This window comes from Molossus molossus, unplaced genomic scaffold, assembly GCF_014108415.1.
Source record: "Molossus molossus isolate mMolMol1 unplaced genomic scaffold, mMolMol1.p scaffold_m16_p_13, whole genome shotgun sequence".
In the NCBI taxonomy this organism is placed as follows: domain Eukaryota; kingdom Metazoa; phylum Chordata; class Mammalia; order Chiroptera; family Molossidae; genus Molossus; species Molossus molossus.
This window is the reverse complement of record NW_023425348.1, coordinates 41,415,247-41,442,581: the sequence shown is the minus strand read 5'-3', so window position 1 is coordinate 41,442,581 and position 27,335 is coordinate 41,415,247. Positions and strand designations below refer to the sequence as shown.

At 40.3% G+C, this 27,335-nt stretch overlaps 2 protein-coding genes across 3 annotated transcripts; one reads left to right on the top strand and one right to left on the bottom strand.

The window, feature by feature from the left end:
* Positions 1–179: 179 nt before the first annotated feature.
* LOC118628115 (NADH dehydrogenase [ubiquinone] 1 subunit C2) lies at positions 180–10,256 on the bottom strand. Of its 2 annotated transcripts, XM_036258855.1 has the most exons (4): positions 9,955–10,256; positions 3,489–3,632; positions 1,694–1,734; positions 180–222 (listed from the first exon to the last, which is right to left on the bottom strand). In XM_036258855.1, the coding sequence occupies exons 1-4, from the start codon at positions 10,121–10,123 to the stop codon at positions 211–213; spliced, it is 366 nt and encodes a 121-aa protein (XP_036114748.1). In that variant the 5' UTR covers positions 10,124–10,256; the 3' UTR covers positions 180–210. The 2 variants fall into 2 exon arrangements, with proteins under 2 accessions (XP_036114748.1, XP_036114749.1); XM_036258856.1 differs by lacking the exon at positions 180–222 and having other exon boundaries at positions 1,555–1,734.
* On the top strand, positions 10,122–27,335 carry LOC118628533 (eukaryotic translation initiation factor 5A-2-like). The gene is made up of 3 exons (XM_036259520.1): positions 10,122–10,224; positions 26,751–27,228; positions 27,260–27,335. Exons 1-3 carry the CDS (start codon positions 10,122–10,124, stop codon positions 27,333–27,335), a joined length of 657 nt encoding a protein of 218 aa, XP_036115413.1.

The window sequence follows — 27,335 nt, the reverse complement described above, 5'->3', positions numbered from 1 at the left end:
TGGAACCTAAATTTCATCATCTATAAAATGGGGATAGTATTGCCTATCTCACGGGTTGTTCTAGAAATTAAACACAATCAAAAGCACCTGGCATGTTAAGTGCTATTGTTTTACAGACTCATTTCTTTCCTCCCGCTCTCACCTTGTATTTGCTCCAGCCTGTGTTTACACTCCAGAACAGAGGTAGCACAGTCCCTTGGGATGAGTGGTTCACTCTTGTACCTGCCAAGCACAGATGAACTAGAACCCTATCTAGTGCAGTAGCAATTTAAAATACCCTGTATTTGTACACATCTTTATAAATTTCTAATGTACTTTCTCAGACATGATTTTATATTCAACAAATGGGACTCAAGAGAACAGAGATGGCTTCTGATTTTTCCCAGAAACCATGTTTCTATTCATACTGCCACCTTATCTGAAATCACATATAAAAATAAAAATAACTATTAATCTCCAAAAACTAATCTGATTATGAAATCTGAGCTTGGTAACAAAAACTTTCTGGACAAGCACTTGGATTTCATAAGCAATAAAGAGAAACCTCATTTGTTGGGTGGGATCTTTTAACACGATTGTGCCAACCTCCGCTGTAGTGTTAGCACTGAGCCCGCTTTCTCCAGGGTGATTCACCTAAGAGCAAACACTGCTTTGCAGTGTCAGTCTTCTGTTCTCCTGCTCCTAAACCACCTGCTGTATTTTTCGGAGCTCAGAAATACAAACCTGACCATGGCATTCCCATTTAAAACCCTTTAGTGACGAGAGGATCAAGTCAAAATTATTCTACATGATTTACAAAACCCTCCATAATCTGGCTTGCTGTTTTGTTTTGCCCTAGAACAGGAGCAGGCCAGCCTTTTCTGTAGAGGGCCACATAGTAAATATTCCAGGCTTTGCAGGCCACAAAGTCTCTGTCACAACTGTGCAGCTTTGCTCCCTGCTGCTGTAGCATGGCCCTCCATAATCTGGCTTGCTGTTTTGTTTTGCCCTAGAACAGGAGCAGGCCAGCCTTTTCTGTAGAGGGCCACATAGTAAATATTTCAGGCTTTGCAGGCCACAAAGTCTCTGTCACAACTGTGCAGCTTTGCTCCCTGCTGCTGTAGGATGGAAGTGAACACAACATGTAAACACGCATGGCTGTGTTTCAAAGAAACTGAACTGCACCCAGTTTGGCACACAGGCTATAGTTTGCCAACTCCAAACTAGAACTAAACTCAATTTTTAAATCTGTCAGATGTCTTCTTAAAATTGGGCAAATGGGCCCTGGCCAGTTTGACTCAGCAGTTGGAGCGTCAGCCCGTGGACCAATGAGTCGTAGGTTCGATTCCGCTCGAGGGCATGTACCTCAGTTGTGGTTCGGCCCCAGCTCTGATTGGGGTTGTGCGAGAGGCAACCAGTCGATGTTTTTCTCTCTCTCTTCCTTTCTCTCCCTCCCACTCTGTCTGAACAAAAATAGAAAAATATCCTGGGGTGAGGATTAAAAAAAAAATTGGGCAAATGGAAATTGACCGTTCCGTGATGAACTATTTTTCTTTCAACAAAAAGGAGTCAGAATGTTCATGATGACCATTTTAATAACAAGGTGTTAACATACAGATTAATATAAACTTCAGATATCATGAAAACATGTTCCCCAAAATTCAGAAATAACTGTTATTAGTGAAACCAAAGTATTTTGGAGACTTCAACGCACTGGATGGAATTCTTCAAGAATTTCAGCATAAGTTTTCTTATCTATAAAAGGAAAGATCACAAAAGATTTATGTTTAAATTATGTTTGAAATCATTATTTCCTAAAGAATAAAATTAAAACTTAATATTCTTATAGATAGAAACCCCTAAAATTTCCTCCTTTTCTTGTCCTCAACCACGGTTTGGTGATCACTAAGATGTTCTGCTACACTGAATGAACTTGGAAGAATCTGTGGTGACTTCCAGATGGCTGCCTGGAGGGGCAATGTGCTGCCAGGGGGATCCTGGTTGAAGGAAGGAAGAACCGGGAGGGACACAGGTCAGCTGGAAGGGGCCCGGAGCTAGGTGGTCAAGCTCTCAATGCCAGTGTCATCAATGCATGAGGCTCTTGGCACACCTGCCAACAATCTGCAGTTAAGAGACAAAATGAGCCAGTGAGGCTATACACCCTCTTGTTTACAAAGGGGGCTAGTGGAAATATGAGGCAAAGAGCTAGAGGTCTGGGACTAAGGGCTGCTCTGCCATTGGGCCGCACTCTTAGGAATCAACATTCCCAGGACTCCTCCCAGCTCTAACATCCAGCAGTTCTGAGTATTCCCCATTCCCTGAGACCACCACTATTCATGGCTTTGTACTAGTCTGAGCTCTTCATTGGCAAAACAAAACAACAAAAAAACTGTACCTTTTTGATCCACCATATACATTACATGTGACTAAAGGCTATGGGGATATTAAGCAGAGTAATAAAAATTTAGAGCTACATAGGACCTTAGAGATAATCATTCAGTTGGTAAAATTTTAATGCTTAATATTATACTTTTAGGAAAATCTATATTCAGTATTTTCCTTCCTTCACATATGTACACATCTGTATTGTGTGTAAAATAAGAACAAGAAGACAAGTATATCACAATTATAGTTGAACAGAGACAAGAAGAGTGTGCTGAGGAAACTCCTGTCTGTAGCTGTGTGAAAGCTTCATTGAGATGATGAACCACAAGCATGAACTTGCTAGATGGGCAGGGTGGAAATGGGGCAAGAGGAGGATCAAGAAAAAAATACAGTGTGTACAAAGCGATACAGGGCAGGTTCAAAACACAGCATATCATGAGGCAGGAGAGGAGTTATGGGAGATGAGGCAGGGTTCTGTGTTGTTCAGGTCAGCTATTATTTATTAAGCGCCTAATATGTGTAGGCTCTGTGCTGGAGGCTGGGGAAACAAAGATGAAGCTACAGTCTAGTGAGGGACACAGCTATGTATAGGTAATGTGGTGGGTAAAAGGTATGGGCAAAGTGTTTCTACCAGGCAATTAGCTTGACACATGAACTTTAGTAAGACCAAGAAAAGAGGTGAGCTAAGGCAAGTGCGACAATCCAAGCAAAACAATGTAAGAACCTGAACCAGGTTGGTAGCAGTGGGAAAGAGAAGAGACTTCAGAGTTGAGAAATAGAAAGTGGAACAGTAAGACTTGATGACTAATGGAAAGTAAAAGAGAAAGACTTCAAGATGATTCCCCGGCTTTTGGCTGGAGTCCCCAGGTGGACAGTGGTGCCATCACTGAAGCAGGACACACAACAGGAGGTCTGGGCAGGGAGAGGGAACATGAGGTTCTGTTTGCTGTCTGAGGTACTTAGCCAGAAACTGGATATATGAATTCAAGAGAATTCTGGTCTATAGACAACAATGTGGGAGTCAAGAGAATAGAGAAGGTACCTGAAGCCACAGGCATGAAAAGATTAATCAGGGAAAATGATGCAGAATAAGAAAGAGGTTTTTTACAATTAACTTGAAATACCTTTTTCAGGAAAATCATCCGGATGTGATTTTATATATGCAAACATATCATGGTCCTTCACAGCATACATATAGTCTTGACGTTTTAAAAGATAATATCCAATAAAAACAAAGGAAGTAACATATAGAAGCTGGCGATGCAAACCTGAAATTCAAAGGACAAATCTCAAATAAAGCAAAAATCAGTCAGGCAACAGGTATTAAAGATTATATTCTTATATTTCACATTTATAATTTATGATTTCTTCCAAATTTCTTTACAAAAAAAAAAAAGAATTTCCTATATGGCTATTCTGAACAAACAGCCTTGATCTTGAGATGTCTTCTTAAACCAATTTGGCAACAATGAAAGGCAACATTTAAGTCTACAAACATCACTATTAATAGAACCTAAGATTTAAGCCTGGCTAGTGTGGCTCAGTAGTTGAGTGTTGACCCATGCATCAAGAGGTCACTGGTTCGATTCCTGGTCAGGACACATGCCCAGGTTGTGGGCCTGATCCCCAGTGGGGGGCAGCCAATCTCTCTCATCAATGTTTCCATCTCTCTCTCTCTCCCTCTCCCTTCCTTTCTCTCTAAAATCAATAAAGGAAAAAAAAAAAGCAAAACAGAATCTAAGATTTTTAAAATCGAGGTTTTATAAATTTCTTCATGGTAAAAGGTGGATAAGTACCAAATCCCAAATGCTAGACTAAGAACAGAAAAAAATATTTTCTTCTTCAATAAGTTAACTTTATTTTTATTTATTTTTTTATCTTCACTAGAGGACATTTTTGCATTTATTTTTAGATAGAGCAGGAGGGAGAGAGGAAGGAAGAGAGAGAGAAACATCGATGTGAGACAGACACATCGACTGGTTGCCACCTGCATGGCCCAAATGGGGCTAGGGACCAACTGCAACCTAGGTACGTGCCCTCAGCAGGAACCAAACCCAGGACTCTCTGGTCCATGGCTGACACTCTAACCGCTGAGCCAAACTGGCCAGGACCAATAAACTAACTTTAGACTTAAACTAATTTGTATTCCAGAACATGTTCAGGATGTGATGAGCTGAGGTGAGGTCAAGTCCTTTGCAAATGATCTAAAAGCAATTTGGTTGATCTCCATACACTGATTTATATTTGCCTATTAGGTGGTTACTAAAATAGCAGGCTACACTACCAATATATCTCAAGTCTTTCCTGTACCATCTAAATTTCCTCCTATTTTCATGTATTATCTATTCAAAACTATATTTTAAAATCATCATATTAAAAAATCATTCTAGCCCTGGGTGGTTTGGCTCAGCGGTTAGAGCATCACAGACCAATGAGTTGCAGGTTTGATTCCAGCCAAGTGCACGTACCTCAGTTGTGATTCATCCCCGGTCCTGGTTGGGGTCATGCAGGAGGCAGCCACTCGATGTGTCCCTTTCACATCGATGTTTCTTTCTCTCTCCCTCCCACTCTATTTGAACAAAAAAATGGAAGGAAAAAAAAAGTCCTCAGATGAGGATAAAAAAAAAAAGTAAAGAAAAAATCATTCTAACCCTGGCCAGTTTGGCTCAGCAGTTGGAGCATCGGCCCTTGGACCAGAGTCAAGGGTTCAATTTTGATGAAGGGCACATATTTTGGCTGTGGTTCGGTCCCCGGTCCTGGTAGGGGTTGTGCGGGAGGCAACCAATTGACGTCTCCCTCCCACTCCACTCTATCTGAAGTTGAATGGAAAAATATCCTCGTGTAAGGATTATAAATAAAGCATTCTATTATAATGCAACGGGAGAGAATCAAATCACTTGCTCTAGAGAAAGTCAAAATTTAAAGTCTGAAGGGGAGATCCAAAGGTATGAACTTTATATATGAAAATATTTTTTTTTTGCCAAAGGCTAACCGCAGGTTTGATTTTCTTCAAAAAATTTTTTTTCCTTTATTTATTTATTTTATCCTCACCCAAGGACATTTTTCGATATTTTGTTCAGATAGAGTGGGAGGAGAGAGAGAGAGAGAGAAACACCAATGTGAAAGGAACACATCGAGTGGTTGCCACCCACACAACTGAACCAGGGCCGGGGACAAACTACAACCGAAGTATATGCCCTTGGCTGGAATCAAACCTGCGACTCATTGGTCTACCGGCCGACACTCTACTGCTGAGCCAAACCGGTCAGAGCTCAGGTTTGATTTTTGAGCTAAGCCCCAGAATTCTATCCCCAGCCCTCCACTTCTTATCCCACACATCTTCCTTTGGAGAACTCATTTATTACTGTACCTTTATCTACTCTCCATGTGCTGGTGACCCACAAGTACATCCAACTCAGACACCCATGTTGAATAACAGATACATCCAACTGTTTGACAGATACATTCACTTAAATACCTCCAAATTAACTAATTTCCTTCCTAGTCACACCTGTTTCTACTAATTCCAAGAATAAGACCTGGTTAATGAACACAGTATCATCTTTCTTTTCTACTCTCTTTCCCACATCCAGTCACTGAGTGCTGTCAATTCTACCTTCTAAATACTTCCTTTCCTCACTTATCTCTTATTTGCTCTAACTGGTCTCCCCTTCATCTCATTTTTCACTCCACTGATCCCAGCTTCTATCTTGTAACTGGAGGAATTTTTACTAAAATATAAACCTAGCTTTTTGGTCCCTTCTCTTTCAATTATGCTCAACAGGAGTCCAAACTCTTGCATATGACCTCCCAAGCCCTTCATGAGCCAACTCTCCCAACTTCATCTTCTGACACTCCCCGATATACACATTGTGCTCCAGCAACACTTAACTACTTTTAATTCCTCACACAACTAGGCTTCTTCATGCTTCTACATACCATGCACTGGTTATTTCTCTGCCCAGTGACTTCCTGATCCTTCAAGGTTCAACTCAGACATCACTTCTGCTAAGAAGTCTTCCCAGAACTTTCCTGGACTTAAAAGGGTAAACTTACCTCTATTAATATGTAAATTGCTATAGTAATTATTTCTTTCTCTACTACCAGGCAAAGCCAATGTTGATTCATTTTTGTATACCAGCACACAGACAATATTTAATATTTAATTAGTGGATGAATAATCTTGGGCAAGCCAATTTACTAACTCTAAAACAGATAACACCTATCCTATCTTTCTTAGAGTAGTAGTATATAAACCAAAAGAAAATGCATATAAAAATATTTTGAAGCCCTGGCTGGTTTGGCTCAGCAGTACAGCGTCGGCCCGCGGAACAATTAGTCTCGGATTCTGACCAAGGGTGCATACTTTAGTTGCTGTTTGCCCACGGCCCTGGTTGGGATCGTGAGGGAGGCAACCAGTCGATGTTTCTCTCTCTCCCTTCCTCCTTCTATCTCCTTCCCACTCTATCTGCAGATAAATAATAAAATATCCTCAGGTGAAGATTAAAAAAAAAAATATATATATATATATACACACACACACACACACACACACACACACATTTTGAAAAAATGTTGAAAATAACAAAAGTGTTAAAACACTACTATGATCAGGGACTGGATAGGGCGCAGGCTCTTTTGCATTCTCCCTTGCCCCAAAACAACCACTGTTACCCAAGGGCAACCTGCAACACAGCAAACCAAAGGGTGCTTGGCTGAGTTGTCCCATGTGCCACTGGACTGCAAAAATACAAAGACCATCTTTCTGTGAGTACCCATAAATGTTATAGACGTTGTCAGTGTCCCAGTTCTGAAAGCATGGCTTAGCCCCTTCCCAAGTCCCCATTCCCCTAACCTCTCTTCTCTCTCAGTGGTTAGTCTTCTTACCATATAAACAACTCCTCCACAATCATTTTCCCCTTCTTTCCTTTACTGTTAATCTAAACTTGGAGCCATGGTGTTCTTTGCAGAACACTGTAAATTACTGACAGATTAAACTATAAATCAGTAAATATTTAATTTTGTGGATTACACTTAGATACCAACTAACTGTAAATTTAGGGCAGGTAAGTGGTAACTAGCAACAAGAGTTTAAAAACAAATAATAGGAGAAAAGCTTAAGAAAATTTCTATTTAATATTTTCTGCTAACTTGAAAAAGATCTGCACAATTTGATTTCATTGCTAGAATATTCCAATACTACCCACAGAATGCCAGGTACTCTCCAGGGCCACAGTTTGAAAATCCTTTCCCACTCCTCCAACTCTGTCACACCTGTTACACTAGGTGCATGAACTTGTATTACAGTTTATCTTTTTAATGGATATGCTCATCTGGTTCATAAATATTTGGAGAGTTGAGACCATGTTTCACACTTCCTTGTAATCTACATATACATATTTATTCAATAAATCTTATTGAGCACTACTATATGCCAGACATTGAGCTAGACAAACACAATATGCATTCAATATATACTGCTGAGGATACAATTTCAGTAAAGTCAAGACCTAAATTTTCCAAAGCAACTTAGGGAAACTCAGGGAAATCAGGAACTCTGACTCCTAGCCCTGGGTTAAGTGCTTTATATACATTATTTCATCTAGTTCTCGCAGCCACATGAAGAGGTAGATATTCTCCCTATTTCATAGATGAGGAAACTAAACCTCACAGAGATAAGTTACTTCTCTAGAATCAAATGGCTAGTAGAGTGGAGGTGGTATCAAACCCAAAACCATGTGCTCTTAACTGCTAAGTTCTTCTGTCTCCCAGAAAAGGCACAAAACATAATTTGATGAGGTGAGATTAAGTGGTATATACTTCACATTTCAGCCAACCTTTACTTCCTCTAAAACAGTTTCCCTCTGATCTGTACCTCCTTTATGCTCCCTAAGCACTTTCTGCTTATCCACTTCCATCAAAACGGGTAACAGTCACACCTAGACCTATAGTGGACTAGTTGTCTCCCTGACTAGAGCTCCTTAAAGTGGGGGATGGTGATCCTCACCCTACATACCCTGTATGTAATACTGCCTGGCAAAGAGAAAGAGCTCTGTAAATGTGGAACAGACATATTGCAAACTGTATAACAAGAGCTAAGGAAAGGAAACTTTGTCCAGCACCTTCTGCATACCAGGCATTTTACCCATCTCAATGATCACAATAAATATATAAAGATTAATTACTCCCGCTTTATAGATGAGGAAACTTTGGCTCTGAACTGCCTGACACAGTTGGTTCCAAAGTGGAGCTCTTTCTATTACATGAAGAGTAAGGCTTGGCAAATGTGGAGCAGTAATAATAAAAAGGGAGAAAATGCCACCTCCACAGAGGTAGAAATGGTCACAGATCACTTCTTTCTGTAGAGTAGGGTCATGTCCAAGGGAGATGGGATTTCAATACTATTTGAACTCTGGAAATGCTGAAATTTGGTGGGCTAGAAGTTGACCTCCCCAGGTATGACACGCACTGGAAGAAGGCAAAAGAGGCACAAGTGAGGTGATTCCTGGTTAGCTTTCTTCCTAATTGGGCTCCTTGGCTCCAATCAGTGTTGCTTCACATTGTTGACAAAGTTGACACAGGTCTGACCATTACATCTCTGCCTGGCTCCCCCAGCAATCAAAAGCTAAAAAGGTTCCTGTCTGTCTAGAGAATAAATTGCCATGATAAACCTACTATCCTTTGTAGCCTTATTGCTCTACCCTGCACACTCACTCAATCATCAAACCACCCCCCATCCAGAGGCCCTTGCCTTCACTTATTCCCACTAGCCCCATGGACCTGGAAGGCTGTCTCCTAGTGTCTGCCTGATAGGTCAAAGGTAAGTTCAAAATCTTCCAGAGTGTCCCTCCACTTTCTCCTTTGGAGATCCACAGCCCTTAGCACTGCTACTGTGTCACATATTATCAGCTGGCAGGATGCCACCGACACAGCACTAGAAAATACAGCCTGGTGGTTTAGAGCCTCCTACTCAAAGTGGGGTCTCTACACCAGCAGCATCAGCCGTCTCTGATTAACATCAAGCCTCTCCCAGACCTAATGAATTGGAATGCACGTTTTACAAGATCCCACGTTATTAGCAGTATGCACATGGAGTCTGAGAGCACTGTTTTCGAATATAGACTATGAGGTCTAAAAACAGGCTCTGCTACTTATGAGCTGTATGACCTTGGGCACGCTGCTTTAACCTCTCTATGGCTGTTGTCTCATTGTGGCTAATCTCTCTCCAAAAGGTGTTTTGAGGATCAAATGCCATAAAGTACATAGTGTCAGTAGTGCAGGGCATGGAGTGAGCGCTCATTTTGCACACACCACAGCGCGAACCCAGAGGGCACAGGCAGTCACTGCCGGGTCCTTCACAGACTCACTGTGAGATCGTGGGTTTCACTGCACCTCGCTTTGCTAAAGAGGCAAAGGACACTCTGGCGCTGCGGGATTCTGAAGGGCTCCCGGGGCGCGGAAGCCCCAGGAAGGCGAGGAGGGGCCTGCTGGGCGACAAGGCCCGGAAAAGCGAAGGCAGCCTATGGCGGAGCCGGCCCGCAGCCCCGGACCCTCTCTCCTCCCACCGGATCCCACCCCCGCAGCCCTCACCGGTCAACATCACCGGCCTCCGCCGGATCGCGTTATCAAGGAGACCGGAGCAATAGCCCAAGAAGCCGATGTAGACGAGCCGCGGGTCGGTCAGCTTGGGCGGGGGCAGGCTCCGGGCCTCATCCGGCAGGAACTGTAAGGGCTTTCGGCCCGGCCGTCCGCTCATCATGGTGATGCCGTTCTTACGTGAGGCCTGGCCTCAGACCGCCAACTACGAAGAAAACCACCACGACCACTGCCGGGGCCCGCGTCCTGAGCTCTCTCCTCCGAGTACTGGGCTGAAGGGCAATGGCGCAGGGCGGTGCAGCGCTCAAACGTTTCCCCGGACGCACTGCTGCACGAACTTGCCCGGGAGGTTCCGGGCTGCTAAGTGACCTGCCCTGCTAGCTCGCCCGCCGGCGCTCATTCAGCTGGCAGTGGGTCTTGGTACCGTGGAGTCGAGGATACCTGAAAAGAGCCCAATTGGGAAAAGACTGGGAGACACTGCTTTTTTTCGTCCAATTTTCCCCACGAGGAATTGTCTCTTCCTCTCCTGCCCCTGAATGTCCCTTCAGCCAGAATTTATCTTTGCATCCAACATCTACAAGTGAATTTGATGGATAGTTCTAAGAAACGTAATTAATTGAATTCTCATAAAAGTTGTTTTCATTTTCTGAGTTTCCAGCCGTTCATGCGCACCCGCACACCCTCTGAAGCCTAAAATTAAGGTCCAGCCATCAACAGAGAATTCAGAGAACATAGGACTGGATCTTCTAGCTAAACTCTTGAAATGCAGCCTGGGTGGCATCACCTTAAACATTTTCACCTCAGGGCCTTCAGGTCCTTGCACGTGGCTGAGGGAAGAGGTTTCCTAAAGGTCTGAGGAATGAAAGAAGGAATCTATAACATTCTGCCAAGTAATTGTTCCGTTTATGCTCAGTTACCTCCAATACTGGACATCTGTCTTTGAACAGTTTTTCTTTCTTTTTTTTTTTAGAAAGCCCTTCCTGATATTGAGCAAAAATGTCTTCTTTTTGTGTTCATTCATTAGTGGGATCAACATTTTATCTAGACAAATACTAATTAAACCAGAAGTTAATACAAAGGTATATGTATCAACCAAAGTGGAAGAATTAAATCAGTTAAGAGCGATGAAATAAAGGATGGACCCTTCACAGCTATAGAAAGCACTCTCAGATCTGCTATATTTCAAGTTAGGATTTTCCAAAGGAATGTATATTGGAACATTTTCCTAGGACTCAGCAAATGCTTCAAAGATTCAAACACTTTGACCCAAGTAATTAATGTCCGGGAATTTGTCCTGTGGAAATAGTATGATATTTTGCACAAAATTTCTTTCTTTCATTTTTTTTTTTTTTAACTTATTGATTGTAGAGAGAGAGGAAGGGAGAGGGAGAGAGAAACAGAAACATCTATGAGAGAGAACATCAATTGGCCGCCTCCTGCATGCTCCCCACAGGGAATTTGGCCCACAACCTGGGCATCTGCCCTGACCAGGAATCAAACCATCGACCTCTTGGTGCATGGGTGGATGCTCAACCACTGAGCCATAGCAGCCCGGCCAAAATTTCTTTTCTTTTCTTTCTTTCTTTTTTTTTTTTTTTTTTTGCATTCATCTTCAGATAGAGCGGGAGGGAGAGAGAGAGAAGAAGAGAGAGAGAGAAACATTGACACAAGAGAGACACATCGAGTGGCCGCCACCCACACAACCCCATCCGGGCCAGGGATAAACCGCAACCGAGGTGTGCGCCCCCAGCAGGAATCCAACCCCGAACTCTCCAGTCTGCGGGCCATTCCGCCAAATGCTGAGCCAAACCGGCCAGGGCCAAAAAAAAATTTTTTTAACCACAGTGTTTCTTTGAAAATTTTATTAGAAGAAAGAAAACGACAAAAAATCTCCCATTGTAGTATTATGAAAATTCTGAATACTAGATGAACTATTAGGCAAACATTTCTCCCCTACATTCTTCTCTACAATCTATGACTTTTCAAAAACAGAAACTTAAAAGATAAAAAACAACAAAACAATACCTATATTCTACCATCCCAAATTAAAAACTGTTAAACTTTTGTCAGATTTATTTTTTACCTTTTTTTTTTTAAAACAAAGGAACTATAACACTATAGATAAATCTAAAGTCCCCTTTCCCTTCTTCCCCAGAGGCAACCATTATCATGAGTTTAGTGTTTATACTTCCAGTCCACTTTTTATATTTTTACATATATTTGGCATTGTGTTTTGTGTGCTTTTTTTTTTTTTTAAAGTTCTTAATATAATATATTTTAGGGGGTAGTGGTAAATGTAGTAGTTGAGTATCTGACGACAGATTAAATGGGAGAGACAAAAGAATAAATTGAATGTGATTTAAGTTTTCATTCTGTGACTGAGCTCTTAACTGAAACAGAAAAACTCATTGTTGCTAAAACTGACAAAGTGTGAAGGTTGCAACTTAAATATTCATGTTTTTTCATGAGATCAGTCTCAATGTGGCTGCTTCTTTAATTTCGTAGTTGTAGGACTTCCATTCAGCTTGATTTCAGGCAGTTCTGAAAGATGGTTGTGTTGTAGTTTAGTTGTAATTTTGATGTGGTTGTGGGAGGTGGCAATACCGCGGTTACCAACACTGCCATCTTGACCAGAAGTCTTGTGTGCTCTTTAAATTCTTTTTACCTAGCCCTGGCTGGTTTAGCTCAGCAGTTAGAGTCAATTGGACTACTGTATAATATTCCATCAGATAAATATGTCTCATTTTGCCCGGCCGCTGTGGCTCAGTGGGTGAGTGTCAACCCATGCACCAAAAGGTCACTGGTTTGATTTCCGGTCAGGGCACATGCCCAGGTTGTGGGCCCAATCCCCAGTGGGGGGCATATAGGAGGTGGCCAATCAATGTTCTCTCTCGTTGATGTTTCTTTTTTTTTTTTTTTTTAAATCCTCATCCGAGGACATTTTTCCATTTTTTGTACAGACAGTGTGGGAGGGAGAGAGAGGAAGAGAGAGAGAGGGAAACATCGATGTGAAAGGGACACATCGAGTGGCTGCCACCCACACGACCAACCAGGGTCGGGGACAAACTGCAACCGAGGTACATGCCCTTAGCGGGAACCGAACCCGGGTCTCTCCGGACCACAGGCGGACGCTCTAACCGCTGAGCCAAACCGGCCAGGGCTCTCGTTGATGTTTCTATCTCTCTCTCCCTCTCCCTTCCTTTCTCTTTAAAATAAAAAAAAAAAAAAAAATTTTTAATGTTTTATTTTGCTCATCCATTAACCTTTTGATGGATATTTAGGTTATTTTCAGTTTCTTTTTTACTTATCTAAGTCTATACTCTAGAATTTAGGGCTCAGAGAAACTTTTGCATATGAATACCAGAACCAAGAGACCTACAAAAATATTCACAGGAGTAATAGCCCTTTGTAATATCTCAAAACTGGAACCATCCTAAATGTTCATTATGAACAGATTAGAAAATAAATTGTGGTGTTTTCATACAAAGGAATATTCACGCATGATGAATCTCAAAGAAGAGATTCATGTTTAAAAAGAGAATAAGCTTGCCCTGGCCGGTGTGGCTCAGTGGACAGAGTGTCAGCCCTGCACGGAAAGGTCACAGGTTGGATTCCCTGTCAAGGGCACGCACCTGGGTGCAGGTTCATTCCCGGCCCTGTTGGGATGCCTGCAGGAGGTAATCAATGTATGTGTCTCTCTCCCTCACATCAATGTTTCCCTCTCTCTCTCACGCCTTTCCTCCCTTCCATTCTCTTTACAATTCAATGGAAAAAAATATATATCCTCAGGTGAGGAGTAACAAAAAATAAAAAATAAGAGAATAAGTGATTAGAGAAAAAGAGGTAATTTACAAGAGGATATATGATGTCATTTATATGAAGTTCAATTTAGGCAAATATTTATTGTTTAGAGATACACACATATTAGTGATAAAACGAAATGCAAAAGAAAGATTAACTCAAATGTTCAAGGATAGTTACCTCTGGGGTAGGAGGGGCACACAGAAGTCCTTTAAGGTATTAATAATATTCATTTCTAAGCTGCATGGTGGGTACATAGATATAAATATTATTATTTTTAACTCTACAGATGCATTTTACACACCTTTGGATTTGTTATATATTTTATACAATAATAAAATTTTTGGCTAAATTAAAAATTGAACTTTTTTATTGTGGTTAAAAACATACAACGTTAAATTTACCATCTTAACCATTTAAAAAAATATCCTCACCTGAGGATATTTTTCCATTTATCTTCAGGTAGAGTAGGAGTGGGGGGGAGAGAGAGAAAGAGAGAGGAAGAGAGAAACACATATAGACTGGTTGCCCCCCACATAACCCCAACCAGGGCCGGGGACTGAATCAAAATCGAGGCACATGCCCTTGACTAGAATTGAACGTGCAACTCTTTGATCTACAGGCCAGCACTCTAAGTGTTGAGCCAAACCGGCCAGGGCCATTTTAATTAACCATTTTTATTTTATTTATTTATTTATCCTCATCTGAGAACATTTTTGCATTTATCTCCAGATAGAGCAGGAGAGAAGGGGGGAAGAGAGAGAAACATCTATGTGAAAGGGACACATCGAGTGGTTGCCACCCACACAACCCCAACCAGGGCAGGGACAAACTGCACCCAAGGTACATATCCTTAGTGGGAACCAAACCCAGGACTCTCTGCTCTGCAGACTGATGCTCTAACCGCTGAGCCAAACCAGCTAGGGCCACTTTTAAATGTATAGTTCAATAGTGTTAAATATATTCATTGTTGCACAACATATCTCTAGAACTTTCTCATCTTGTAAAATGGAAATTCCATACTCATTAAATACTAATTCCCTTACCCTCCTACCCTCAGACCTTGGCAACCAACTTTCTACGTTCTATTTTTGTGATTTTGACTACTTTAGAGACTTCATATGAGTGGAATTATATAACATTTGTCCTATTGTGAATGCCTTATTTCACTTAGCATAATGTCCTTGAAGTTTATCCATGTTTGACAGGATTTCCTTCCTTTTTAAGCCTGTATAATATGCCATCATAAAATGTATATATTAAATTTTCCACTCATCATTGTCCATTTGGGTTGCTTCTGCCTCTTAGTTACTGAGAATAATGCTGCAGTGAACATAGGTGTGCAAATATCTCTTCAAGATCCTGCTTTGAATTCTTTAGAATATATACTCAGAAGTGGAATTACTGGGTCATATGGAACTTTATACTGTATTCCATAATGGCTGTACCATTTTACATTCCCACAATGTTTAAAGATTGCAATTTCTGCACATCCTTGCCAACACTTCTTATTTTCTGTTCTTTTGAAAGTGGTCATCCTAATAAATATGAGGTCTTTTCTCATATGAGTAGTGATGTTGAGCATCTTTTCATATGATCTTTGGCCATTTGTATATCCTCTTTTAAAAAATTATTTTTCTTTATTGATATTACAGAGAGAAGGAGGGAGAGGAAGGAGAGAAACATCGATGAGGGAAAACATCGACTGGCTGCCTCCTGCATGCTCCCCAGTGGGAATTTGGCCGACAACCTGGGCATGTGTCCTGACCAGGAATTGAAACAGCGACCTCTTGGTGCATGGGTCGATGCTCAATCACTGAGCCACATCTGCTGGGCATGCATATCTTCTTTGGAGAATTTGCCCACTTATAAATTGGGTTATTAAGTTCTTTCTGTTATTGAGTTGTAGAAGTTCCTTATATATTCTAGATAGTAATCCCTTAATCAGATATGATTTGCAAATATTTTCTTCCATTTCATAGGTTGCCTTTTCACCCTGTTGGTTGTTTTCTTTAATGTGCAGAAGTTTTTAAGTTTGATATAGTCCCATCTGTCTATTTTTGCTTTCCTTGCCTGTGATTTGGTGTTGTATCCAAGAAAAGTATTGCCAAATCAAATGTCCTGAAGCTGTTTTCCTGTGTTTTCTTCTAGGAGTTTTTATAATATTAGATCTTACATTTAGATGTTTAATCCATTTTGCATTAATTTTTGTATATGGTGTAAGCAAGGTAAGGGTCCAATTGCATTATTTTGCATGCAGATATCCAGTTTTCCCAACACCATTTGTTGAAGAGACTGGCCTTTCTCCACAGTGTATTGTCTTGACACCCTTGTTGAAGATCATTTGGCCATATACTCAAGCGTTTACTTCTAGATTCTTTATTCTATTTCATTGGTCTGTATATCTGTCTATATGTACCACACTGTCCTGATTACTGTTGTTTTGTAGTATCTTTTGAAAACAGGAAGTGTGAAATCTCCAACTTTGCTCTTCTTTTACAAGATTTTTTTTTTTTTTTATCCTCACCCAAGGACATTTTTTAAATTTTTTGTTCAGATAGAATGGGAAGGAGAGAAAGGGAGAGAGAGAGAGAGAGAGAGAGAGAGAGAGAGAGAGAGAGAGAGATCAACGTGAAAGGGACACATTAAGTGGTTGCCTCCCGCGAGACCCAAGCAGGGCTGAGGACAAACCTCAACCAAGGTACGTGCCCTTAGCAGGAACCGAACCCGGGTCTCTCTGGACCACAGGCCAACACTCTAACCACTGAGCCAAACCGGCCAGGGCTCAAGATCGTCTTGGCTATTCAAGTTTTCTAATACATTTTTAAAAATAGTATGTCATTTTAATGTGATTTTCTATGATGGTTAGAGAGGTTCTGAGAATTCTTCAAATGTTGATTGGACATCTGGGTTTTCTCTTCAGTAAATTGCAGGGTTTTGTTTTTGGCCCATTTTCCTTTTTCTTTCTTTCTTTCTTTCTTTCTTTCTTTCTTTCTTTCTTTCTTTCTTTCTTTCTTTCTTTCTTTCTTTCGTGTTCTCACCCAAGGATCCATTGGTTTTTAGAGAGACTGGAAGGAAGGGAGGGAGAGAGAGAGAGAGAGAAACATTGAAGTGAGTGAGGCACATCAATTGGTTGCCTCCCACACCACCCAGACCTGGCTGGGGATTGAACCTGCAATCCAGGCGTGTGCCCTTGACTGGAATCAAAGCTGGTACCATTCAGTCTTCGGGCCAACACTTTAATCACTAAGCCAAATTGGCCAAGGCCCATTTTTCTTTTGAATTATCTTTCTCTTATTTATTGATTAGTAGAAACCCTTTTTTCTGATACTAATCTTTGGTATATATGTGGCATATATCTTCTCCAAGTCTGTTGCTTGCCTTTTTTTTTTTTTTTATCCTCACCTGAGGATATTTTTCCTATTTTTTTGTACAGATAGAGTGGGAGGGAGAGAGAGGAAGGGAGAGAGAGAGAGAAACGTCGACGTGAAGGGACACATCGAGTGGCTGCCACCCGCACAACCAACCAGGGCCGGGGACAAACTGCAACCGAAGTACGTGCCCCCAGCAGGAACCGAACCCGGGTCTCTCCGGACTGCAGGCCCGCGCTCTAACCGCTGAGCCAAACCGGCCAGGGATGTTGCTTGCCTTTGAACATTATTTATGAAGAGTTTTATTTGTAATACAGAATTTAAATTATCAAGTTAGTCCAATGCATCACTCTTTTTCTTTATGGCCTATGTTTTTCATATTATTCACGAAGCTTTTTAAAATTCTGAGATAATTAAGACAGGATCCTATATTTTCTTCCCAAGTTTTAGTTTTTCAGGTTTAAATCTTTGATCCATTTGGATTTTATTTTTGAGTGTGAGAAATGTTACACATGAGAACTGACCCAACACCATTTATAAATAGTTCATCCTTTCCCCACTGATATTTAATGTCTCCTCTAATATACATCATGTTCTCAAAAATGCCATAGTCTATTTTTCTTTTAAATTTTTTAAAAAATATTTTTTCTAATTTTAGTGCAATATTATTATTATTATTTTATTTTTTTTATCCTCATCTGAAGACAGTTTTGCATTTATCTTCAGATAGAGCAGGATAGAGAGAGGGGGGAAGAGAGAGAGAGAAACATTGATGTCAGAGAGACACATCGATCAGTTGCCACCTACACGACCCCTTTGGGGCCAGGGACAAACTGCAACTGAGGTACATGCCCTAAGCGGGAACCAAATCCAGGACTCGCTAGTCCGCAGGCCAATGCTCTAACCACTGAGCAACTGGTCAGGGCTAATGCAATATTATTTACATATATAACATGTATGTTTAAGGTGTACAGTGTGGTGATTTGGTACACATATATGTTGCAAAATGACTACCACAATAAGGTTAACATCCAAGGTCTATTTCTAAACTTCATTTTGTTCCACAGCTCTCTTTGCCAATTACTGTACCTATATTACATGTATAGCTATAGCTTTGTAATATTCTTATTCTTACTGATTTTAGAGAGGGAGGAAAGAGAGAGAGAGAGAGAGAGAGAGAGAGAGAGAGAGAGAGAGAGGGAGAGAGATCAGTAGCTTCTCCTATTCACCCCTACTGGGGATTGAACCAGCAACCTTCTGGTTCATGGGACAATGCTCCAACCAACTGAGTCACACCAGCCAGGGCTGAAATAGTCTTTTATATCTGATAGGGTGTGTCACCTACTTTTTTTTTTTTTTCCAAAAGCTAGCTAACATTTATTTATTATTACTATTTGTACACATTTACTGTTACTCGTGATTTTAAAATCACCTTTTTAAATTTTCTGAAAACTCTCATTAGGGTATTGATTAGAGATGCATTGAATTTATAGACTAATATGGGAAGAATCAATATATTTAAAATGCTGAGCCTTCTTATGCATGAACATGGTATATATCCCATTTATTGTAATTTTCTTTTTGCCCTGGCCAGGTAGTTCAGTTGGTTAGAGCATCATCCTGATACGCTAAGGTTTTGGGTTTGGTCCTTGTTCAGGGCACATACAAGAAGCAACCAATGAATGCATAAATAAGTGGAACAACAAATCAGTGTGGTTTTTTTCTCTCTCTCTTCCTAAAAGCAATCAATAATAAATTCATTAATTTCCTTCCTTCCTTCCTTCCTTCCTTCCTTCCTTCCTTCCTTCCTTCCTTCCTTCCTTCCTTCCTTCCTTTTCTTTCTTATCCTCACCCAAGGATATTTTTCTATTTATCTTCAGATAGAGTGTGAGGGGAGGGAGAGAGAGAGAGTGAGCGAGAGAGAGAGAGAGAGAGAGAGAGAGAGAGAGAGAGACATCCACGTGAGAGAGACACACTGATTGGTTGCCTCCCGCACAACCCCAACCAGGGCCAGGGCTAGAACTGCAATCAAGGTACGAGGTATGTGACCTTGACCAGAATCAAACCAGCAACTCTTTAGTCTTTGGGCTGATCCTCTAACTGCTGAACCAAACAGGCCAGGGCTAATTTTCTTTTTATATCCCTTCTTAAAGCATTATAATTTCCTCCATAAAATCCGTGTACCTTTTTATTAGTTTGTCTCTAGGTATTTATAGTTTCTGTTACTATCGTAAATGATACTGTTGTATTTTATTACCTTTTGTAACTGTTTAATTAAATTTTTTTTTTTTTTTTAATCCTCACCCGAGGACATTTTTCCATTTTTCACTCAGATAGAGCGGGAAGGAGAGAGAGGAAGAGAGAGAAACATCGATGTGAAAGGGACACATCGAGTGGCCACCACCCACACGACCCAACCAGGGCCGGGGACAAACTGCAGCCAAGGTACATGCCCTTAGCGGGAACCGAACCCGGGTCTCTCTGGACCTCAGGCTGACGCTCTAACCGCTGAGCCAAACCGGCCAGGGCTGTAACTGTTTAATTAGAATGTTGCTCTTGTATCCAGCAATCTCACTAAACGCTCTAATTAGTAACAGTTTTTTACTTGATTCTGTTGGATTTCTCCCCAACCTTGGCAACCCTTGCCTGTTGCTGTTGCCAAATTTTGATTTTTGCCAATATATTGGTGGAAACGTTATTTCATTATTGTTTTGCCTTTCCTTGATTATTAGTAAAGTTCATTATCTTTCCATATTTATTAGCTATTCCAGTTTTCTCTTCTGTAAATTAATTGACTATCTTTTACTTACTTTTCTTTTGATCATCTTTTTTTACTGATTGATTTGTAGAAATTCCACATATATTCTCAATACTAATAAAATTTACTATTCTTATGCAGTCAGATTTATGTTTTTCCCTATTATGAATTGTGCTTTTTGCACCCTGTTCAACAAATCTTATTCATCCATTACAATCTTTCTGTTTTCTTTGTCCATTAAATTACCCTTGTTGAGAACACCAGTGACCTCCATATTACCACACCCAATAATAGCAATTATTTACTCAATATATCAGCCACATTTGCAACAGTTGTCCTTCCCATTCTTTTAATTAACACCCTCTTCCTCTAGCCTCTAGGACACCATACACTTCTAATTTTTCTCTTGTTTCACTGGCTTCACTTTATCAATTTCCTCTGATGTCTCCTCTTTTTCTCTTTAACCTCCAGTTGAGAAATTTCCTCAAGACTTGTCCTGGGTCCTCTTCTCTTCGCTATCTATTCTCTTTCCTTAGGTGATATATCTATTCCCTTGGCCTTAATGATCATGTATATACTGATGACTCCAACATTTATTATTATAATCCAAACTCTCTTCTGAGCTCAACTGACATATTAACTAATCTACTTGACATCTTCACCAGGATATCTCAGAAACATCTCAAATTAAGTACGTCCAAAAATAAAATTCTTCTTCATATTGAGAAAGTTAAAATGTATCTTCAGGCCCTGTCCGGGTAGTTCAGTTAGTTAGAGTGTCATCCTGATATGCCAAGGTTGTGGGTTTGATCCCTGGATGGGGCATATAAAGGAACCAACCAATGAATGCATAAATAAGTGGAACATTAAAACAATGTCTCTTTCTCTCTCTCTCTCAAAAACAAAACAAAGCAAACAAAAACAACAAATAAATTAATTAATTAAATAAAAATAAAAATAATAGTTTTAAGTATAAGAAATATCCATATTTCTGCCACTATAACATTTTGTTTTATTTGCTTCAGGTCTTTATTTCCTGATGTATATATGTAAAATAGACATATATACACATTTGTATATATTTTCTTTTAAATATAGGTAAATAAAATAGTACAGTGCTAAAACTCCTTTTGACCTCAATCTTTATTCCCAATCTCTTACCTTCCTCCCTGGAGGCAACCTTGATCCTAATTCCATATGTATATTAGTGTCCATTTTAGTATAGTCACACTAGTAGATGAATTCATAAATAACATAAAAAATATTTTTTATGTTTGTGTGTGGTTTTAAAACTTTACACATTCTGTACATATTATCTCCTGAAGTCCATGTTTAAGAGTTTCTCTAGGGTCTGTATTTAGAATTGGAACTGCTGAGTTTCAGAATATCTGAATTTTCAATTTTACTAGATAATATCAAATTCCAAAGAGACTGATCCAATTTCCATTTCCATCCACAATATATGTCAAAGTAGCCATATTTTCTATTGTTAGACTTTAGTTTTTGTCTATCTTATGGTGAAAAATGGGATCTCAATGTTGTTTTAATTTGCATTTTCCTATTTTCTAGTGAAAATGCATATTTCTTTCTATAGTTATTTGCCATTTGAGTTTCTTTCTGTTTGATTGCCTAGTCATATGCTTTGCTTATTTTCTTTAGGGTTGTCTTTTTTTTTTTTCTAAATCATTTGTAGGAATTTCTTTTCTTTTCATTTTTTTTTTATCATCCTCACCCAAGGACATTTTTCCATTTTTTTGTTCAGGTAGAGTGGGAGGGAGAGAGAGGAAGAGAGAGGGAGAGAGAAACATCGATGTGAAAGGGACACATTGAGTGGTCGCCACCCGCACAACCAACCAGGGCCGGGGACAAACTGCAACCAAGGTACGTGCCCTTAGCGGGAACCGAACCCGGGTCTCTCCGGACTGCAGGCCGATGCTCTAACCGCTGAGCCAAACCGGCCAGGGCAGGAATTTCTTATGTGAGGTAATATAAATCTTTTGTCTCTTATATATGTTACAAAATACTTCCCCCAATCTCTTGGTCTTTTAACTTTATAAGACCTCTATTACACAGAGGTTAAAGTTCTGATGTAGTAAAATTTATCAGTCTAATCTTTTTCTTTATGGTTTGTTTTGTGTCTTAAAAAAATATCTTTCCAAAGCAAGGTCCTAAATTTTCTTTTGAAAAATTTACAGTTTCCAAAACAAAGCTCTTGATACCATCCTTCTGTCTTCTACTTGCATCTCCTGCATTTTCCCACATCAGTAAATGCAACACCTGAAATACAGGCATCAACTATGATTCTTTGCTTACCCTCAAGCCCTATGTCTAATTCATTTCCAATTGCTGTCAATTCCAATTCCAAACCCATCTGTTTCTCCATCACACTGCCACCGCTCTTCTTCCAAACTCCATCGTTTTGCACCCAGGATATTCTCCACAGAGTAAGTAGGGTGATTTTAAAAATATATTTCAACCTCCAAGTAGATAAGATATTTAATAGAAAAAGTGGCAAAGAACATAAACACAGTTTTCAGAAGAGAAAGTACAAACGGCTCTTAAACATAGGAAAAGACTCTAATATCTCTCATAAGAGAAATGCAGATGAAAATTACTCTGAGATCTGATTAGCAAAGATCTAAAATACAAATGACACACTAGATTGCAAGTTTGTGGGGAAACAGGCATCATACCTTGCCTGGGGAACATAAACTGGCACAACTTCTATGAACAATTTGGTAACATCTACCAAAATTATAAATGCACATAGCCTCCAACTTCGAAATTCCACTCTAGAAATTTAAGCCTACAACATGTGCAATCCTAGCACGTGTATAGAATGAAATATTGACATTCATTGCCGTATTCATACTGGCAAACATACTGGAAAAATCTAAATGTCCATTAAGAGGAAACTTGTTAAATAAATTGTGGTCTATCTATACATGGATGTTATTTATAATAGACAGACTCTGAGAAGGCCCCCAATTATCTCTGTCTACCAGTACTCATGCCTAGAGTAATCCCTTTCCCTTCAGCTTGGTGGGACATGTGACTTCCTTCTAATCTATAAATTGTGGCAGAGGTGACAGGATGTGACTTCCATGAATACATTACATAAGATAATAAATCTGTCTTGCTAGCCAGCTCTCTCCCTTGCTGACTTTGATGAAGCCAGCTTCTATGTTGTGAGTTATTCCATGGAGAGGCCCCCAAGACAAGGGGTTTAGGGTGATCTATATCCAACAGTCAGCAAGAAACCGAGGACCTCAGACCTACAACCCATAAAGAATCAAATTCTGCCAACCATCATATAAGTGTGAAAATACATCCTTCCCCAGTAGAACCTTGAGATGAGAACACAGCTCCAGGTGACACCTTGATTACAGCCTATGAGAGACCCTTGAAGCTGAGGACCCAGATAAGCCGTGCTTTGGCCTCCTGACCTCCAGAAATTGTGAGATAATAAATGTGTTGTTTTCAGCCACTGGGTTTGTTACACAACAATAGATAACTAATACAGATACTATGCAGCTGTTAAAAGAATGGTGTAATTTTATATGTACCAGTGACAGAATAAACTCCAAAATTTACTAAGATAAAAAAGTAAGGTCATAACAGTATGTATCATTTGTGTGTAGGAACATTTGTCTATGCATAGAATATCTCTGGAATCTCTGGCATGATACACAAGTTATTAATAGCAATGGTTGCCTCTTGGTAAGGGAACTAACTGGGTGGCTGGGGACCTTTTGAATTTTGCTCCATGTATGTGAAAATGTAACTCAGAAAATTTTAAACTCTTTGTTCCTATTTGTCTTAAAATTCAATTCCTTAGACAATAGCCTAAAAGACCCTGCATAACTTCATCCTATACCACTCTTCCTGATTTTTACCACCCTCTAGCCACTAGAGCTAGAACATGAATTCCTTGATGGCAGGAATCTTTTTTTGTTTTTGTTTACCTTTTAATCTCTAGCACCTCACACAATGGGTAACACTCAACAGGAATCAGTGAGGTGTTTTTTTTTTTAAAGCAATAATGAATGAATTTGATTTTCAAAGTTTTAGAAAAAACTAAGAAGTAATGCCTAGTGCCGTACTTGGCACACAGTAGGTACTCCACAGAAAGGAACACAATATGGGGTTTTCCCTTTATGTATCACTTGATGGGCTGTCTTATACATGGGAGAAGAACCTCATTATGTATTGCTCCAGAGACCAACTGGTAAAAAAGTCAGAGGAAGTAAAATATTAATTCAGTATTAAATGCCCTAAGAAAAAGCTGCACATATTGGGGTGTGCGTGCTGTATTATGAGGTGCCTACCAGCTGTATCTGTTCTCTGCCAGGAAAACTATAAAGAATAAATCTCGCCCTGGCTGGTTTGGCTCAGCGGTTAGAGCATCGGCCTGCGGTCCGGAGAGACCCGGGTTCGGTTCCCACTAAGGGCACGTACTTAGGTTGCAGTTTGTCCCCGGCCCTGGTTGGTCGTGCGGTGGCAGCCACTCGATGTGTCCCTCCACGTCGATGTTTCTCTCTCTCTGTCTCTTCCTCTCTCTCCCTCCCACTCTATCTGTACAAAAAATGGAAAAATGTCCTCGGGTGAGGATTAAAAAAAAAAAAGAATAAATCTCCCCTGAGGGTTTTTCTGACAGCCTTTCTAAAATTCTAGGATTCTGTGCCAAGTATACTGTGAGTACTGTCCTTTTCATGGTTGTTTTATATATACAAGTATATGGTTCTTATTTCTGACGCCCAAGACTGAAAACAAATTAGTACATTTATTGACCTTTCTATAAAATGGGGATGCTGAATATGGAGCTTTATTGTGAGAAACTAATGGCTATATTGATTCAAGTTTTTGAGGTTTATAATATCATCTAAATTAGCACAGTAGTCCACTTCTTTGGAGCACAAAAGAGAGGACAGAAGGGTAAAACGTTTTTTTTTGTTGTTTGTTTTTTTTACCACAATCATGCTGGAAATGTAGTTTAATCAAACTACTAAAGAGCACAACACCTTTTCCAAAGGTCATGTCTTTTTCTCCCACTAACTGCAAATAGAAGCCGCATGGACTGTACACAGGGAGCAATTCGTAGGGAGTGCTTCTGTCACAGAGTAGTTTCCAGCTGAAAATCATTAACAAGGAAAACTATACCAGTTCTCTCTCATCGATGTTTCTATCTCTCTCTCCCTCTCCCTTCCTCACTCTCTAAAGTCAATAAAGAAAACTAAAAAAAAAAAAAGAAACAAAACAAGAAACAAAACAAAAAACTATACCAGTGCTGGGCTGGAAAGACAGCCCATCTTCCCTGTATTTCTCTTCCAGTTCGGGCTCTCTGCCTCTGCCTGGGGAAAGATGGTGACCAAGAATACCAAGTCCCTCCTACTCTTCTTTTATCTTGTGAGATTGTGGTACATTGTATATAAATTACATAGTAGGTAAAAAATTAGTTGTTTAAATTTTGATAGTCACCTTGGCTTGTTCTTCTTGACTTTGCTTACTTCTAGATTTCAAAACAGTTTGAAATAACACCAGTTTGTTTAGTAATTGCTGAACCCTAGCGATTTGTTGTTGAAAACCACCCACATCTCTGTGAAGTTTAAATACATGGATACAAAGTATAGTGCTTGGGACAGTCCTGAGCCATAGGTCTGTCTGGGTTTCAGTCTGCGGTGGCACCAACAAGCTATTCCGCAGTCTCTGGAGCCATTGCTCTCTTAGAAACACAAGGGGTTGAATTGCTTTAGACTATATTTGGACTTTGAACTCGTAAGTCAAACAAAACTTACACGAAGCCTAATATATGAAATAGGCTAGAAGACAGGACAGGGCCCAGAGCTTCTGAGGCAACTCTCAAGAACCTCCAGAACTCTGCAGAATATTCTGGAAATCTCGGTACCAAGTGAGCTCTTCCAGTTCTGACATCACATCACATTCACAGTAACAACCTGCAAAGCCTTGTTGAGATATTTCCAAATTCATCTTCTTATTTTCTATTTTTTGGCCTGCACACCAATTGGCAAAGATGTGAGGAACTACACTGGGCCCCTTGTGTTAATGCTGGTACTAGTAAACATTTAGATTTTAATCATGGCCTGTGTGGTGTGTTTCATTTATTCAACTGTGCCAAAAACTGGAGCTATCAAAACAAGTGTGCATTCTGTTCTCAAACTGTTATCTCCTGGGGAAAACAGACAGTCAAGCATTACAGATGTTTATGGTAGTAGACCCCTGGCATGGAAGCGCATGATGGGGGTACTCATTTCTGGTGGAGGGGCAGGGGAGAGGGAGAGGTGGACTCATAGAAACATGAAGATATAGCCCAGCCGGTGAGGCTCAGTGGTTGAGCATCAACCCATGAAGAGGTCGCTGGTTCGAATCCCAGTCAGGGCACATGTCCAGGCTGTGGGCCATATCCCCAGTGGGGGGCATGCAGGAGGTGGCCAATCAATGTTCCCTCTCAACTATGTTTCTAGCTCTCTCTCTTCCTCTTCCTCTCTCTAAAATCAATAAGGAAAAAAAAATTAAAGAAAAAAAAGAAGATATCACCCTGGCTGGTGTGGCTCAGTTGGTTGGAATGTCATCCTGCACAGTGAAGGGTTGTGGGTTTGATTCCCAGTCAGGGCACATACCTAGGTTTCAGGTTTGGTCCCTGGTTGGAGTGCTTATGAGAAGTTTTGCATCGATGCAAAAACGCATCGATGTTTTTCTCTCTCTCTCTCTCTCTCTTCTGTTCCTCTTTCTCTGAAATCAATAAGCATGTCTTTGGGTGAGGATTAAAAAAACAGAAATTTATTGAACATATAATATGTGTCAGCAAGGGTTCTAAATTTTTTGTGATCATTTAAAAAAAGAGGACATTGAGGAGGGGAACTGCGTGGGTGCGCAGGAGAAAGGCACTCTTTCTTTGCTGAAAGTTAACTCAGAAAAGGTACCTTCTCCCCACCCCACCCATGGCGATGAAATTGATTTCACAACTGGAGATGCTGGGGCTTCCAGCACATACCCTATGCAGTGCTCAGCTCTGCGCAAAAACGGCTTCGTGGTGCTCAAGGGACGTCCATGCAAAATAGTAGAGCTGTCAACTTCCAAAACTGAAAAGCACGGCCATGCCAAGGTTCACCTTGTTGGAATTGATCTTTTCACAGGCAAAAAATATGAAGATATTTGCCCTCCCACTCACAACATGGATGTTCCAAATATGAAGAGAAATGATTATCAACTGATATGCATTTGGAATGGTTACCTTTCCCTGCTGTCAGAAACTGGTGAAGTTCATGAGGATCTTAAGCTGCCAGAAGGTGAACTAGGCAAAGAAATAGAAGAAAAATTATTGTATTTTCCTTCTATTTCTTCACGTGACAGGTGAAGATATACAGGTGCCTGTCACGTGTACAATGAGTGAAGAATATTCTGTAGCCATAAAGTCCTGCAAATAA